Source organism: Lissotriton vulgaris, chromosome 5, assembly GCF_964263255.1.
Source record: "Lissotriton vulgaris chromosome 5, aLisVul1.2, whole genome shotgun sequence".
NCBI classification, from domain to species: Eukaryota; Metazoa; Chordata; class Amphibia; order Caudata; family Salamandridae; genus Lissotriton; species Lissotriton vulgaris.
Window position 1 is genome coordinate 1,924,058,727 of NC_141693.1, and position 16,776 is coordinate 1,924,075,502.

At 42.6% G+C, this 16,776-nt stretch overlaps 1 protein-coding gene across 2 annotated transcripts in view; it reads right to left on the minus strand.

The window, feature by feature from the left end:
* Nucleotides 1–842: 842 nt before the first annotated feature.
* The window catches only part of AGPAT1 (1-acylglycerol-3-phosphate O-acyltransferase 1), a 249,357-nt gene continuing 233,423 nt past the window's right edge, over nt 843–16,776 (minus strand). For both annotated transcript variants that reach the window (XM_086924516.1, XM_086924515.1), the window contains exons 6-7: nt 16,575–16,647; nt 843–8,179 (exon numbers count right to left, since the gene is read on the minus strand). In XM_086924516.1, the coding sequence (XP_086780642.1) occupies nt 8,022–8,179; nt 16,575–16,647 (231 nt within the window). In that variant the 3' untranslated portion in view covers nt 843–8,021. The remainder of the gene's footprint in view (nt 8,180–16,574; nt 16,648–16,776) is intronic.

The window sequence follows — 16,776 nt, forward strand, 5'->3', positions numbered from 1 at the left end:
TTCACTGTGTATTTGAAGATTTCGTTCTGAACCCTTGGGTTCCATTTTGTGCATGGCAGCCATCTTGTGGTTGCCCTCACATAGGCCGATGACTTTAGCTGACTTTTGAATGACCTGAGTGAACTGACCATGTTGCCTGAAGCGAACCTTGTTAGACCAGTTCCTTGCCCAGTAGCTGATCAAGATTAAGGATCAGAGCACAGGAGATTGTAAAGTTTAGTATGCACATACACACCCCTTATCCTACCTCTCATCTGTTTCTGTTCCTTCTTTTTATGACCTGTTTACGATATGGGTTGTGGTCTTTTATTATGGGTTTGTCCAGCTTGTGTAAGAAGGAATGTTGGGTTTTTTGCATGCTTGCAAAAGCTAGGACTGCCCCTTACTTTTGTGCTGAGTTTTGTAACCCTAAAACATATAAAAGGCCTCTGTTCTCTGTATTCCTCAGACTGCCTTATTCAGTTGCTAAGGCAGCTGGGTGACGTAGCCTCACTTATTGAAAGTTTAATAAAGATGTCTTTTCATATATCAGCTTCTGTGCCAAGTTCTTTAATGATATTAGTAAGACCCCTGAGAATTAAGATTTTTCAGTTCCTCAGGTACCGCCAACACCATATTCAAGATTTGGGCTTTTTGGTAAAAAGATAAAAGATCAGAAATAAAAGTGTTTTCCCAAAAGTGTTAGTATTGGCTAATGGACCAGGGCCATTTCGAGTAACAGTTTGCATACAAAACCTTTTGGATCATTTCCCAGCTATGTTTGCAAGTACATTGTTATGTGAACACATTTTCCTTACAGTTACGCTGCAGAACACTTAAGAAGGAAACAGTAGTCCCACTTCGTAGCCAGGTGTCTTTTATTGACAAGTGGTTCTGAAGCACAGGAGTTGTTGGATCTGATCATTATACGTATATCCATAAAAAATACATCTACAACGCTACGGAAGAAATGGCCTCCACGCTCCCCACTCCTTCCGGGTCAATGTTGCTGTTCGTTTTCAGCAGTCGATTCCCATCAAACGTGCGGTGCACACCCATTTTCTGTAATGAGGGCTGTCCGTTTTGCATTGGCTGTGTGCATAAAGTATTTCAACGGTTGACAGCAGCCCTGCCAGGAGGGGTGCGTGCCCATTCGCTCCCCCACCCAAGTCCGTTTAGCATCAGTTTTCTTTCCGTGGGCCCCTACAAAGGTGTTCATAAAATTAAAATCTGCCGCTTCCCTGGGACTGCTGGGAACCCCCAAGGGCGGCAGATTTTTAAAACGGTTAAATTGACACCGCAGGACTGCCAATCACAGCACAAACAATAAAATAATAACAAAGAGAACAAATAAAAAAATACTGGATCCTGAATGTTCAAAACATTCCCTGACAGTTTGCCACCTGTCAAACCTTAGCGACCTTGGCATATGGACGACATGCCAGTTCCTTCATATCCCTGAAAGGACTTCTGGGACTTGACATTCTGCTCCATTGCAGATTAATTAATGTGTTTGGAGTGCTTTGGAATTCCTACAGAACGAAAACCAGGTGATATTAGAAACTGCAGTGGTTAGCAAGGGTATCCTAGGAAGTACAACATTTACGGCCATTGCAGATTACACGTGCAGACAAGACTGCAAAAGTCCTTTGACAGGGAGCCAGACGACTTTAATCTCGAGAGAGAGATATATATATATATATATAAATATCTCATCTTCTCTGCTAACTCATCCATCATCTACCTTAAAGTCAACTTGCAAAGGGTGAAATGGCAGCAACTAATGGGAACTAAAGTACACACATTGGAGACAAAAAGCAGGTAGGTTCCTCAGAGCGACATTGGCAGAGAAACCTAGCAACAGTGTGGCATACTGCACAGATGGCTTTACAAAGAGCATAGGGAGATACAATTTCCTGTCTGTCTGCCATTTTGCAAAAGATTCAGCCTGTGCTCCCCACCAGAGGAGGAGACTGCACAACAAAAGGTGGGAGAAAGGACACGAGACCTACAATACTTGCATCCACTGCTCAACAGACATAGCGCAGATGGGTATGAAAGGAAGGGTTTCCTCGTCTGATCGCATCTTGCCGTATTCTTCTGCATGGCTCTTTCCACCTGTGGCACCTGGCTTCATGCACTATCAACTATCGCCTAAGGCTCTGCACTTAAGCCACACTGGGTTACATAATTGCAGTTAAAATCATTCCGATACATAATTGTTAGCATATGGTCTAAGTGCTTTCCCACTGAACAATTGTCTAACAGTGAGGTGATAAAATAAAACAAACTACATAAATGTATAAATAATATGAATCTGGAGGATTGTCTGAGATCACAGAGCCGTTATTCCAAGATGGAACCTCTCCTCCAGACTATTTTTTCCTCTGTAGGCACACATCTCTACCTCTAAGGCTAGCCCTCTCTCCCTTTATCATCACTAGAATCCTTCAACTTGCCAAGGACCACAGCTGGCTATTTCTTGACCTCCAACATGCTGCCATCCCACCTTGCAATTCAGCAACATCTTTTAGAGGGAGAGCAAAAACGCACCGGGTGACAGGAAAAGCAGTGAGAAAGCACAGCAAGAGATTGAAGATAGGGTTGGAGAAAAGCATCTTTGAATGTGCAAAAGAAATTCACATTTGTAACAGTTTTCACACAAAGGCAATGCTATTGCGTAAACAAAAACAAAAAAAATATATATATATATATAAAACATTAAAAAATGAAACAAAATAGGTGTAAACAAAACCAAACCCAGGGTGTTGATTTTAAGATCCTTCTGCTCCTCATACATTCAACTGCCTGGAAAAATAAGAGGACAAAAGTGATTTCACTCTTCACAACTGCCCTGGTTTGGCCACGTACGTAAACTCCCACCAGTAACTCTCTAAATGCAATCCTGCTTTCATCCCAAAACGTCAGCATCTCCTGTTGGGAACACTTAGCCAAAAAGAGGAAAAACATAAGCTTCCTCCTGCCAAAAGTGTTTCCTTTCACAGTCCACTTTGACAGTCTGTACCATCACGGATCTTACCGCCACTCAGGTAACCATTTAATATCTAGTACAAGTGGTAACCCCAATGCAACCAAACCAGGCTCTAACACAAGTGCATCCATTTAGAGCTTGCATCAAAGATGACTGAGTCAGGTGGCCGAAGTGTAACCGACGAATACAAATACCTCAATTCACCATTGAATAAGTAATTTAGCTAAGACTGAGATGTCAGTTACACATGCCAACCAAAAAGGAGGGTCAAATGCCAGAGCTTCCACATGATTAAAAAAGACACAAAACTTTGGCCTACATTTTCAGTTTAGAAAAAACTGAATTTAGAAAGCGCAACAAAAAGATAAAAAACAATATTTAGCCAAGTTCATGAGTTCAGAAAGCAGGACAATTGTCATGAGTGAATTCAGTGAACCGCCAGCAAAATACAGACGTTAAAGAGCATCAATAACCGATTAACTCATTACAGACAGATTCAACAAAAGTTGCTGCCAATGTCAAAATAGAATTCAAGGTAATCAATGATGCTTAAGGGACATGATTGCAGAATGATAAGTCAAAGAGGGGATTGAAGAATTCTAGGAAAGCTTGAGGGACAGGAATGGAATGTCACAGTCAAAGTGGAGAGATGGAATCCAAGATATCCAGTAATGCCTTGGGGACATGATAGAGGTGTTGCAGTCAAATATGGTTGAATGTCGTCATTCAATATTAAGAAACCGGAAAGTAGAATTTCAATCAATACAAAAGTACCTGTCAGATTTTAGAAACAGAGCCCAAGATTTTCGATACAAGGGTTTTAGGATGGCAAGGCTGGGCCATGCCATCTAAAACAACTTCAGTTCCAACAGGGTTTATTGGTATCAAGAGGTGGGGGCAGAATAACTGGCCAAAGTTGAGAGATGGACAATAAGATTTGGCTAAAATTCAGAAAGGAAAACAAGGTATAGAGTTGTGTCACTTTGAGACACAAGAAACAAGGGTTTTGGCCAAACCTTAGCAAAGGACTACAAGAGCTCTGAACAAGACTCGACAAAAGAATTCAGAAGCTTCGCTGAGGGCTGGAATGAGAAATGTTTTTTGTCCAAGGTGAAGAAATGCAATACCAGAGCTTTAATCAAAACAGCGCGGAGATACTAGTGTTTCAACCAAAACGGAGATATTGAATGCTAAAGTTTCAGGCTGTAAAAATGGATTGAGGAATATCGGAGAGCTTGGATTGGGATAAGAGTTTATATAAAGGAACCAAATTCTAACAAAAGCAGCTACTAAAAGTCCACGCTTTTATAAGGTAGGCATCTTCCAAAGTGTTTGAGCTGAAACCATTTTTTGTCAAACCCTCCCATAAACTCTAGATGGATCTTTAGGATCTACAGCTAACACATCTACCCTACAAACAATCAAAACAAAAAAAAAACTCCACCAAGTATTCATTCTTTGATGCAACAGCTTCTCCCAGATATAAAAATACTACTTCAGCAGTTTTCATTAGGCTATTTAAAACTAGCACAAAGATGTGTACTAAGCTCCATGCTCCAATGGGAGAGTGGTGTACAAGTGCTCAATCTGCAGCACAACAGCTTCAGTACAGGCAGCTCATGCTTAAATCCACGTCTACTTGCAGTACACGGTCTCCTACAAAAGCTTCCGTTTACACTTTCTGGTCTAGTTTGAGCTTCAGTCTAAGTGCCATTGTCTCACGTAAGTGCATGCATGTTTCTATTCATATCTCATAGTTCAAATCAAGAACTTCTAGTCAAGTTGTGTGGCTAGTCTTCAGTCCAAGCTTTGCAATTTAGTATGAAAATAGCTGTCCAAGCTTCATAGTCGGAATGGTTCACACCCACCAGAGCTTCTGTTCATGCTTCTTGCTCTTCTGGCCTAACACTGGCTAAACCTGATTTTACAACACAACAGCATTAGCATCAGCATCATATTTTGATTAGAGAATTTGTTTACCCTTCATTTGTTAGTACTAGAGCTGTAGTTCAAAATTAATGAACGTGTATGAGAGTCTCTGTCCAAGCTTCATGCTCTAGTTCTATGGTCCAGAACACTAAAACCAGAACTCGGTCAATGGTCAAAAAGGAAGTTTTTTGCTTCATGGTTTAGTAAAACCTTTCCTACCCAAAATACAAGGTCTAGAATAAAGGCTTCTTGTCAAACTTCTGTTCATACGCCAGTGCCTGGTCTTTATCCAAGAAGTCTATTAGTAGGCTTCAGGCAAGCAACATTCTAGAATAAAAGATTCTTTACAAGCTTCACAGTGTAGTACAAGTGCTTTTTTTACAAGTGACATAGTCCAGTGCACACACTGCTATCTGAGTTCCAATGTCTATCACAGCCACTTCTGCCCGAACTTTACTGTCTAGACCAATAGATTTTGCATAATGTTACGGTCTAATACAAGCATGGCTGTCTAAACTTCATGTGGTTTTACAAGCTCTTTTTCAAAGCTACCCAGTAAAAAAAAAAAAAAAAAAAAAGAAAAAAGACAAAAAGCGTAAGGACAGGTTCAAAGTCCCAGCATCACAGACTAATGCAAACGTGTGTCCAAAGGCCTTGTCCTATACCAGTATCTATTGCCCAAGCTTCATGGCTACTACCAAAGATACGTTCAAGCTTCATGGTGTGGTACAAGTGCACCAGCCCAAGCCCTAGCCTCTAGCAGAAGACCTACCAACTACTTGATCTACAAACCAGGAATTCCAACCAAAGACCTGCCCAATACCCTTTAAAGAATCTTGGTCAAACAGAGTCTATGTGGGACCAGGGCACATTCGTCTACCCTTCTTGCACAATGGATGACAAAACAATTCAGTTCCTGTACACCTACTGAATGCATATAACTCCAAGGAGGCCCAGATATTTTTCTTAACTTGGTCAACATTGCATGGAGTGCTCGCGGAGACCCACCACACAAGTATTGGGCATCGGAAAGGCCCATATGAGAGATACGCTGTCCAACATACTCTATCAATCCTCATACCTTTTGGCCACAACCTACTGTACAGTGCTTGACAGTACAGTGCTAAAACACCAGTGCTGTGAACCTTTTCTGAGGTTACAAGAGAGGAAGAACTCTAAGAAATAAAAGCCAGTATACAACAGAGTAGGATGTAGACTGTGCTGGAGAAGATAAAGGTTAGAATTTGGTAAGTCACAAAATTGAATGTCTCTTCATTTTACGGGTTAATTCCTATGACGAATTTGGGGCGAGAGGGGAAAATCACTTTCGGTTAAGACCGCATGAAATTGCAGGCTGAAATCCTGGCTCATTCAGTGTGCCCATGTAGCTTTCCAGCTGCTCACCAGTGAACCAACTCAACCAGCAGTCAACTTCCTTCAACACTCTCCCTCATGGAAAAAGTAAGTATTCATGACCGGACTAACTGTTCTTCAGCATTAATCTAATCACAGATGCTTCTCAAGAAATAAGCAGGAAGGTGGATCCACAAACATGCTCTTTACATGAGGCTAGATCAGGAAGACTGTTTGCTTAGATTGCACCTACACCGAACTCAACTGCCCGTTTTATTAACAGCAAAGCAACAACTCTGTCTAGAAGCTTTTGCTGCACTATGAGTATGTGGCTGCAACAACCCTACCCCATGCAGTCCTCTTCTAGGAGGTGGTGGGGGAGCATCTCTACCCTGTCCGGTACTCATCAACCAAGAGGCCAATCTACCTCTTAAATTATAGGCCACTTGAAGACCGCTTCGAATGAGGAGGGGCCGCACCCAGGAAGAATGGCACTGAACAAATTTGGAGCATCGGCCTAAAAGGCCAAATTGACCTCTGACGAGGCGAGGTCAGGTGAAGACACAGGCATTAACCTTTAGGGCCCGTATAGAAGAGACAACCCCTTGAAGCATTGGTCATAAAGACATCGAAGAAGGGTACTCAACATCCCTTGAACTCTTATCCAGCGACTAGAACATAATTTGCCAGGCACATTAATTCACACCAAGGGCATGAGCGAAAACAAATCACCTAACACTGCAAAAACACCCTGGATTAAAGTAAACGTATTCAACCCTTCCTAAAGGTTGCCTTCATCGATTCTAATCACATATCCTACAATTGCATGTTGAATTTAAAGTGAACAGCTCTTGCTGGCATGGGCGACAAGGCTCCCGCTCCCCTGCACACATACAATGAGCGATTTTTAACACCTGGGAGCTAGTACACACAATTCTCAAACTGTTGCACAGCAAACAGCTACTGAATGGTGTCCCAAAAATACAAAAATAAAATAAAAAAATTGGATTCCATTGCTGCCACATGTAGGACAGGTTTAGGGATTGGGAGTGTTTGGCAACAAAATCTGAACTAGTTCTTATATAGCAAGAGGCAAACCCACCATCCACTGGCAGAGATAACCAAAATGGAAATGTAGATATATTTTCAAGTGAAAAGGCAGCAACTTCTCCTTGTCCCGTCTCCTCTTCAGAGAAACAAACCTGAGCCACAAATAAAAAAAACACAGAGTAGCAATAGAACACACAAAGGAAAAGAACGCCTCTTCACAATAAATAAATAAGGTAACAGACACAGCACAAGGAAGCAAAAGAAGGGAGTTGTTAAGAACAGGGGTTTGAGGGTGAATGCCTCTTGCTTTTGTGTGTCCACCCTCACCACTCCCCGCTGAGGTACAAATGGGTCATGCCATGCGGCTCAGTCTGAGTTAATGCTCTTAGGATGGGCCGTTCCAAGTGAGAGCTGCAAAGGAAGGGGCGCCGCTAGGTTTCTTTTTTACTCGTAGCTGGAATGGACTCTGTTCCCATTTTAACTTCTTGATCATGGGAGGGGTGAGGTCCTCCCTAAAACCCCAGCTCACATTGTTTGGTTTTGTGTTCATAATAAGCCACTGACAAGTGTTTATCTCGCATACGTAGGTTGACCTTCTTCAGGCCCTATTTTGTAAGTGCGATTTGGCCCCATTGATCACTGCCCCTGCTGCCTCCAGCCCCTCGCGGTAGCCCGCCGCCTCCAGCCACTTGGGCATCCTTGGTTGCCTTCTTGAAATTCACTGGCCACCACCAGGGTCCTTGTCTCTGGCTTCACCAGACATCTCGAGGAAAGCAGACAGCATGGTCCTCCGCACGCTCTCGGTCAGCTCCGGAACATCGTCCGAGGTCAGGCCCCTGGTCTCTATCCGGGGAAGGATCCGCACCATGCACTTTCCTGGGAATCAGAGAAGAGAAGCAAAGGGGCAAATAGGAGGTATGGGCAGGGACAGAGCAAGTAAATTGAAGAAAATAAAAAGGGGGGGTGCAAAGAAGAAAGGGGCAAAGAGGTGTAATGCATGCGGCATGTAGGAGATGGAAAGGAGTGGAAGGGGCAGAGGAAACAAAAGGAGAAAAACAAGCAGAAAACAGGAATGAGCAAAGACAAGAGAAGCAGAAGAGGAAAGAGGAGAGGAGGTGGGGAAGTGACAGGAAGAAGACACAGCAAGAGTAAATGTAGAAGAGAAGGGAAAGGAGTGTTTAGGAACAGAAAGAGAAACAGGAGAATGTGAAGAAAACAGAAGTGGGAAACCAGTTTAAATGGGTAAAAGAAGAAGAAGATAGGAGGATCAAAAAAAGGGAAAAATGGAAAAGAGAAACATCAGAAACATAAAACCAATCGAATAATAAACATGAAAATAAAGCAGTGGTGACAGAAACATATGAAAAGGGGTACCAGTTAAGGATGGCAAAAAAAGGGAACTCAGTCGTAACATGGAGGAATAGAAAAGGGAAGAGAAGAAGGTCATGCAGGCGATGAAATAAACAGCAAGATGGAAAAACAAAGACCAAATAAAGATTGAAAAGATGTGAGTGACCATGACAAAGGCAAAATGGAAGAAAAATATTATAACAAAAGAAAGCGACAAATGTTTGCACAAGAGAAAATATAATGCACATAAAAATTAAAAGTGGGAAAGTATTACGATTAAAAAAAAAGAAAGCGAGGCAATAAGACAGAAAAAGAACAAGTCTGATTGAAATGCAATAAACTGGTACTACTATGCCACCTTTTTTAAAGTGATGACTACAACTTCCCTGAACCGAAATGGCAAGTGGGAAGAACTTTAAAAAAATTAATTGATCAGAGATAAAGAACACAAAATAGTCTGCTCACAAGACATATATATATTTTTTAAAGAACAGTACATGCAAAAGAAGGGAAAATAAATGCAAATAACAAAAATGAAACCTGATCGATTAAAAAGAAATCAAGCGAACCAAAGTACCATATTACATTACAAAGAAAGAACCCAGCGAAAATGCAAATACCAAAAGGTATACACTCCAAAAAATCCAAAATGCTACAGGAAAGAAAATAAGTGTAAATTGTAGAATGGTTTTGCTATTGGTTATATTTTTTAATTTGTTTTTTTCTGGAATAAATTTTTGAAACTTCCTAAAGAGTATGATTATCGTGAGAGAGGCATGCAAATCCACGATTTGCTCTTGTTACAGAGTTACATTGAGGAGATACAAAGTAGCTTCTAAGAACATCTATTCTACATAGGACATGGTGTTAGCAGTGATACCATCAGTGATCATCAAGCTCATTTGAGATGTCCGTGATATGATCATTTGAGTAATTTAACATCTCCTGAGTGATGCAATGTATGAAAAGCAAAGCGGTCAAGATACAGTGCGCACTTGCTGCTGGAGACAACTATAAATGTTCTGATTCCATGCAGAAACTTGGAGACCTTGAAGCCTAGCTTGGGGATACTCCGAATGCAGTAACCAAGCACTCTACAATAACATAATAGCCACCCTTGAATCTCTACAAATGGAGGTGTAGTGTGTGGTGAGTGAGGCAAGACTCTGCCCTGGTGCAGAGACAGAGGTCCTCCTGAATTGGTAAACTGAACATCCTGTGGGTACCACATCCTCCAGCCTCAGTCTGGGGCGATGGAGAGGACTTGTGACCAGAATGTACAGATCTTCCTCTGAACCTGAGGCAGGAGAGGTAGCAGTGGAAGTGCTTACAAGAGTCCGTCCCATTGCAGATGTAATGAGTCTCCTAACAAATGCGTTGGTGGAATCTTCAACATGCATAATAATGGACCTCCACATTAGACGGTGGCAAATAGATATAGCCAGAATGAATCTCGCTAGCATGAGACACTCTTTGCTACCTCTGGATGGAGACGCCACTTCTAGTCCACCGAATGAAATGTGCTCACTTTGTTTGCTTTGTTACTAGGAAGATGTCCTGCTGGTCCATTCACCTCCAGAGGTGTGGGGCTCCCTGGCAAAGGATCCAGGGCTTCACTCCTTTCTAATTGTTGCAAATCCACATAGTGGTCATGTGAGGACTTGCGCCAGCCTCCCTTTGATAGATGGCAGGAAGTATTTCAGGCAAGATAGATAACCTGCCGGAAGCTCTAAAAGGACAACCTTGAGCTGGGACTTGATCACAGACCAAAGGCCTTTCATTTCTACCGCTCCCCCAAACCCAGCAGTGGTGCATCGGTCACAACTGTGGACACCGGCTTGGGAAAGGAGAGTGGCCTGTCGCAGTTCAGGTTGGATTTGCTGTCCCTGAGGGGTCTACAGAGAGAAGTGGATGCAGTTGGAGCGGCAACCCTGATGTTAGGCCTAATGAATCTGAGGTTCCATTGCAGGGCCCACATGTCATCTAGCATTTGGGACAAGGATGAGGTATGTACAAGATCAGAAGTTCAATCAGCAGCATAGCAGTCCTGACGAAGATCTATGATCACATCATAGCCACGACCCAGGACTCCGTCTACCTTGAGCAACTAGGTGTCGAGACACAGAAGCATGTATCACTGACATTGTGGGGTGGGCAGCTACCTCCATCAACACTTATTTCAATACATGAGGGGTAGAGGGAAGGCTAAAGAGGAGCAAGGCAAATTTAAAGGGCTCTAATCCCACTTCAAACTAAAGATAATGCTCACGGGCTATAAGGAAATATGCATCCTGCAAGTCAATGGAGACCATTCAATCTTCTGGGTCCATAGCTGAAAAGATCTGAGCCAAGGTGAGCATACTGAACTTAGAAAGACATTTATCAGGAACAGGATTAAGCTGGCCTGGTCGAGGAAATAGCACAAAAACACCCTCCTCCAGTCTGGCACTGCTCACTGAGGAACTTCCTGCATCAAGTTTGTTGAGTGCTTCTCTGAAAGTCACACTGGAGCAGGAGGAAGATTGGGTGGATAAACAATTAAGACCCACATGTCTAACATGATGGATCTCCAGGGAGCAAATGCAATATTCTTCCTCATACAGGCCAGGCATAAGCCTAGGAGGACAAAGGACAGCAGTTTGCCAGCTGCTGCAACACTAAGGATTGCATCCCCTGCTGGTGCAAATAGTTTCACCTGTTGCCATGTCTTTGCACATGAAATGGCTGGGTGTCCATTACTATAGCACAGGTTTGGAAGGTGGATGGGGACTATAAGCTAGCACCTTGCAGTAGCACCTAAAAAATCCTCTACTAATGTGAAACATTGCCGGACTGGCGATAACAATAACTAATAACAAGCTGTGATACGGTCTTTAAAAGATTCTAGCACCTAATCAGGCTTCTAACAAAAAAGTCTGAACCCATCAAAGGGCATGTCCATAAGGACTCTTGCAGATCCCCTTTAAACCCTACTGTCCTCATCCAGGCATGCTGTCTGAGCACAACAATGATACCAATAGCTTGGTCTATTGAATCAGAGTCCAGGTCAACAGGGAGTACATCCTTTGCAGCATCCTGACCATCATTTATTATTTGGACAAAAGAGGCTAAGAGATCCTCTGGGGCAGCTGGTAAGAAATCGTAGACAATATCCCATAATGCATGGGCGTACATTCTCAGGAAACAAACTGCATCAATGAATATGAGGACTCAACAAGTCGAAGAAAACATGTGCTTTCCAAAGCCATTAATACTTTCAGATTCGCCATCTGGGTTTCCGGTGTGTGATGTTTGGTTAGTAAGTGTGAGTCACCAAATGCAGTTCTATGTCACCAAGCCCAGCCACAGGTGGACTAATCGAGGGGCATTAGTATGGTTTGGACCAAGTCAACATCAGATGAAGCTTGTCTTGGTTGAAGAATTGTAACGGTAGCCAACTGACAGTCTAGAAAAATAGGTGCACGCTGAACCACCACTGTAAATCTGGCATTTTCTTGAGTTGGCGGTCCAAGTGGCGAGTGTAGCTCAGTTTCAAGAGGTGTCTAGACCACTGGCTTTACGGAAATCAAAAAATACAAAGCATCTTCAGTATAAAGAGGGGGAAGTAAGTAATCCCCTTCTCCCCATTAATCAATTTCCAGGGAGACATGAGGTGCATTCAGCAAGCCTCTGATACTACTGGAGTCATGGTGAAGGCCTTGGGTTAGAATTTTATTGCAGAACAACTGGTCGCATCTTTGTGATTTGATGGTGCAACATGGGCCTGGAATGGATCAACATCAGTCTGGGTCCCACCACAACCGGGCCTTGCATCAGCAACTTGGCGTCAACACTAGGGTGGAAGGAACTGGAACTTACTTTCACGTCTGTGTTGTAGTCGGGACCAGAGTTGGTGAAGGACCAGCAGCAGGTCCTGAAGGGGCAGACCCACAAGCATAAGTCCGACTGGCGACACCTACAGCACCCTAGGTATCAAGGAAAACTAAAGGGACCCCGATTCACACTAAAGGTGGCCTCTTGGAACGCCGCCATGTTCTGTGGGGTTGAAGATGTCCCTGGCTGGAAATTCAAGGAAAATTGAGACCAATTGCTAAAAGGGTTTGAAATTGGTGAGAGCGAAGGAATGTGATTGATGCCCTTGTGCCTTCCTGTTAGAGTTGGAGCAGCAGGATGGGGTAGAGTTCAGCTTGGTTTTCCTGCCGATAAGTGGAATTTGTGCAGAAACACAAGAATAGGCTTCGATCTTTCCTCTCTGGGCCATGCAACTTTGTTCTGAGTGCTACCACATTTCCTTCATATACTGCAAAATACCCCTTACACTCAAAACTAGGACTACAGCCAGGTAAATGCCTTGGAGCTTCAAATGCTCCCTCCTGTGTTCAAAGACCGAGATTCACCTCCTGCATTGCAATAAGGTGCATATTGGCATAATTCTCACAACTAAAAGTGGAGGCCAGAACCCAAGCACAACTAACACCCGTGAGGGTCTGTGACAGACTTCAACTTCCGGTAATTTTTACACACACTGAATCTTTACGTTGAAAGGGCATCAAGTTTGGAGCGCAGCTCGGGATCAGAGTGGACAGGCACAGAAATAATTGTTGTGACGTCAACGTGCAGGTGAGGATTCGATCTGGGTCCACTCCATCACTTCTGGGGCAGTATGGAGTCATCACAGAGCTGACCAAAGCCACACACCATGCACACGAGTAGCTATCAAAATCTCCTGCTGCAATTTGTTGCTGAGGGATATTAAGGTGAGAAATCGGAGATTAGAAGTATACATCAGTAATTCTTTATTTGGGGCTTCCCGAATTACTTTTTAAATCCCATTCAGAGAATTAAAAAATGTTGTGCTTTAGGTAACCAGTAATTAGAAAGATAGGAACAGGTCTGAGGCCTGTAGATGGATGCAATGGCTTCCCGTTAAGCAAAGAGTCATATTTAAGAGTTTGAAGAAAGTTTATTACAGCACAGAGAAATGTCTTGCACGTGGCCCTAAGTTGTTGCACAATCATCCTAAAGGAATCAAATCCATCATGCTTCATTCTTCCCTTGGGAAAGCAATGAATCGACTACTTTTCTGTTAATCAAACCATTAGCGTTACCATTGGACTACTCTTGATGATATTTATGCAACGCCAAGTTGCCTTCGTTGGTGAACATGTGCTTTACAAGGTCTTCCATTTCATTTCCACAGGACCGACTGCCAGTGTAGATTGACCTGGGCCTCCTGTCAGAGCAGGAGTGGTTATACCAGTTTTGTATGATGAAAGGGGTATTTATCAGAGGAGGCAGAGGATTCACAGACTTACTGGGTTTGATCATCATCTTTGAGCACAGAATCAAAATAAATTGTAGAGGCTGTAAAGAGGCATGAACAAGGTCAACCAATGATATGACAACCTCACAAACTCTCCAGAGCAGCAGTTGAGTTGGACGGAATTGCTTTGATATCGAAGTCATCAGTGTTGACATCGAAGGGTGTTGTTCGACACCAAATGAGTTCTGGATGTCAACCCATGGGTCCACGACAACACGGACATTGTATCCTTTTTCAACAGAGTATAGCAAAATATTACATAAGCAAAGTTCAACAACCTTCTACAACAAGGTCCTCAACATCGAATGGTTAAGGTGTCCATGTTTGGAGTTGCAATTTTGTTTTTAATACGTCCATCACCCTGGAGTCCATTGGGTAAGAGAAAGCTCTGTTCCTGTGGAAGAAACACCTGTACTGGCTGCTCTTTCGCACTTGAGTGCATCTCCGTAGCGCTCTGTTGAGCACATTTTCCACTCTTTCCCTAAGCTGTATACCTTCAAGCTCCCTGGTAGTCCTGGGCCTTTTCTGGCAGAACAGACAGTCCTTCACAGTGTGGAACAAACCATGCTGCACATTAGCACCTTTCTTCCTTCTACAACTGGGGCACTTGACAGACTGCGCGACTCCAGATCTATGTAGTAAATAGAGGGAAAGATGGGAAAACTCAAAGACTGGATTTGGAAGCTGATTGGTCCCTCAATAAGTAAGAATTAGCGTTTTTTCTTTTCGCTTTTAGGAGCTGCCTATTGGGCTGCCTTTACTGCATGCTTTTCTAGAAGGCTCAGAGGAGCAAGGTTACGGCAATTTGGGGTTGTTTAAAGTAACTTAATGTTAACAGGGTATTTATATATTTCAAACATATTTCATGAGTTCGCAATTTGTAATACATCAATTGTGGGACAGAAAGCCACTGTTTAATTGTGATAGATACCGGCCGCAGCCCGTGCAGGTAAGAGAGGTGGGGCTGGGTGAGGGGGGATTTCAACAGACTATGACCAGGGGAAATTAAATAAATAATTTGCCCTGGTCAAGGTCCATCGAAATCCACCCTCACCCGGCCCCACCGCTCTTACCTGTACAGGCCGCAGCTTATCGATACATTCAGTCACAATTGTATAGGAGAACCAGTACAGTAGATCAATTTATAACTTCCCATTAGGCATAGATACAATTAGCAATTCAGTTGACCTTTGAGTCTAGTGGTTTTTAATGTACAACTTTGTAGCTCTGGGTCAATAGCTCTGCTTCACCTATTTATCCTTTTTAAAGCAACCTCATGGTTTGTCAACAATGCACCCCACATTTGTTCAAATTTCTTAGGACAATCCGTGCTAGAATTAACCACTGTTTCTGCAGACATACACAAGTCCATGGTGGGACTCTAGTCCTCAACCATCAGCGATGTATGTCTCCCCTCACTGTGCTATGACCCAATTGGCTACTTAATCCCATTTCTCTGAGGCTAGACCACACTTCTATAACCGAAGCTATTTCTAGGGGTGAAGTAGAGGATCTTTTTCCTCATATTATACGTGTTAATTCTTTCCTAGCAAATGCATGTCTATCAATCTAAAGGAAGTTTACCTTGCAGGGTAAAGGTCCATTCACTTACTATCAACAACTTAGCAAAGTCGGTGTACCTTATTTTTAGGAAATTAGATTGCACCCTCAAAAGTGCTTTTCTGTAGCTTTGGTATTGCTTTTCTGGGGGACTATTCTTCCATGGCAGTAAGTTTAAAAGTCGTCTAGCCTTTTGAGTGATTTGTCGGGTATATAGTAAGGGGTATTTTGCAAAGCATGGGGGAAACATGGCAGCACTCATGTTGAATAAAGTTTCGTGGCCCAGAAAGGAAAGGGGAAGCCTATCACCTCCGTTGCATAGTAGTGGAGGGAACATTTATTTTCCATGTAAAACTTATCAGGCTCATTCAATATCCAGATACCCATGTATTTAGAATGCTCTTGTTCACTTATAAGTGGCATTGTGAGGCCTGGCAGCAGTATCAACTGGGCATTTATTTTTAAGTAGAAATAAAAAACAAGAAATTCAGCGAGTATGGTCTTAGGCATATAAAATGCAAGTTTGCTATTTGAATGAGTTGTATATCAAAAATATCTTTGAGACCCAGCGCACAGGCTTGACTATTCTAGCGTTTAGGACTGTTGATGAAGATGCCACAATGCAAAACAATTGGTTGTAAAATCAAAGTATTTGAAATAAATTCAAATGAAGCATTCAAACAATGCCAGTGTTTAATCAAAAGGAAGTCACATAGTAAAGAAGGGTGGTGATGCTGAGTACCAACTCAAGACATCAGGGTCAAGGGTAAATGGAACGCATTAGTGTGCCACTGTGGTTTCCCCAGTTTTAAGAAGATCTTTAAATCAAATCAGATGCACCTTCAAAAGAATGAACTTAAAGTAAACTAGGATTGGAATATACAATGTAAAAAAATAACTTGAAAGACAAAACAGATAGGGAAGAGAGAAAGTACAGACAGGGAAAGTAGGATGGAAAACAGAAAAACAAAAAGGAGAAAAAGGTAAAGCATAGCCTGCAGAAGAGTCAACAGTTGGCCACTAAAGAGTAAGACTTACCAGTAGAAAACTTCTTCTCCTTCTTGCTGTAAAAGTCTCGGTACGAAGACATAACTATAGGAATGATGGGAACCTGAAGAAAGAAATAGAACAGTGCATCAGCTTAACGACACCATAACACCCGAACAAATCCTCAGACGAGGCGGCATGCTTAAGGTGTGAAATACAGGATCTCAAGCTACAAGCTAAGTGATGAAACAAT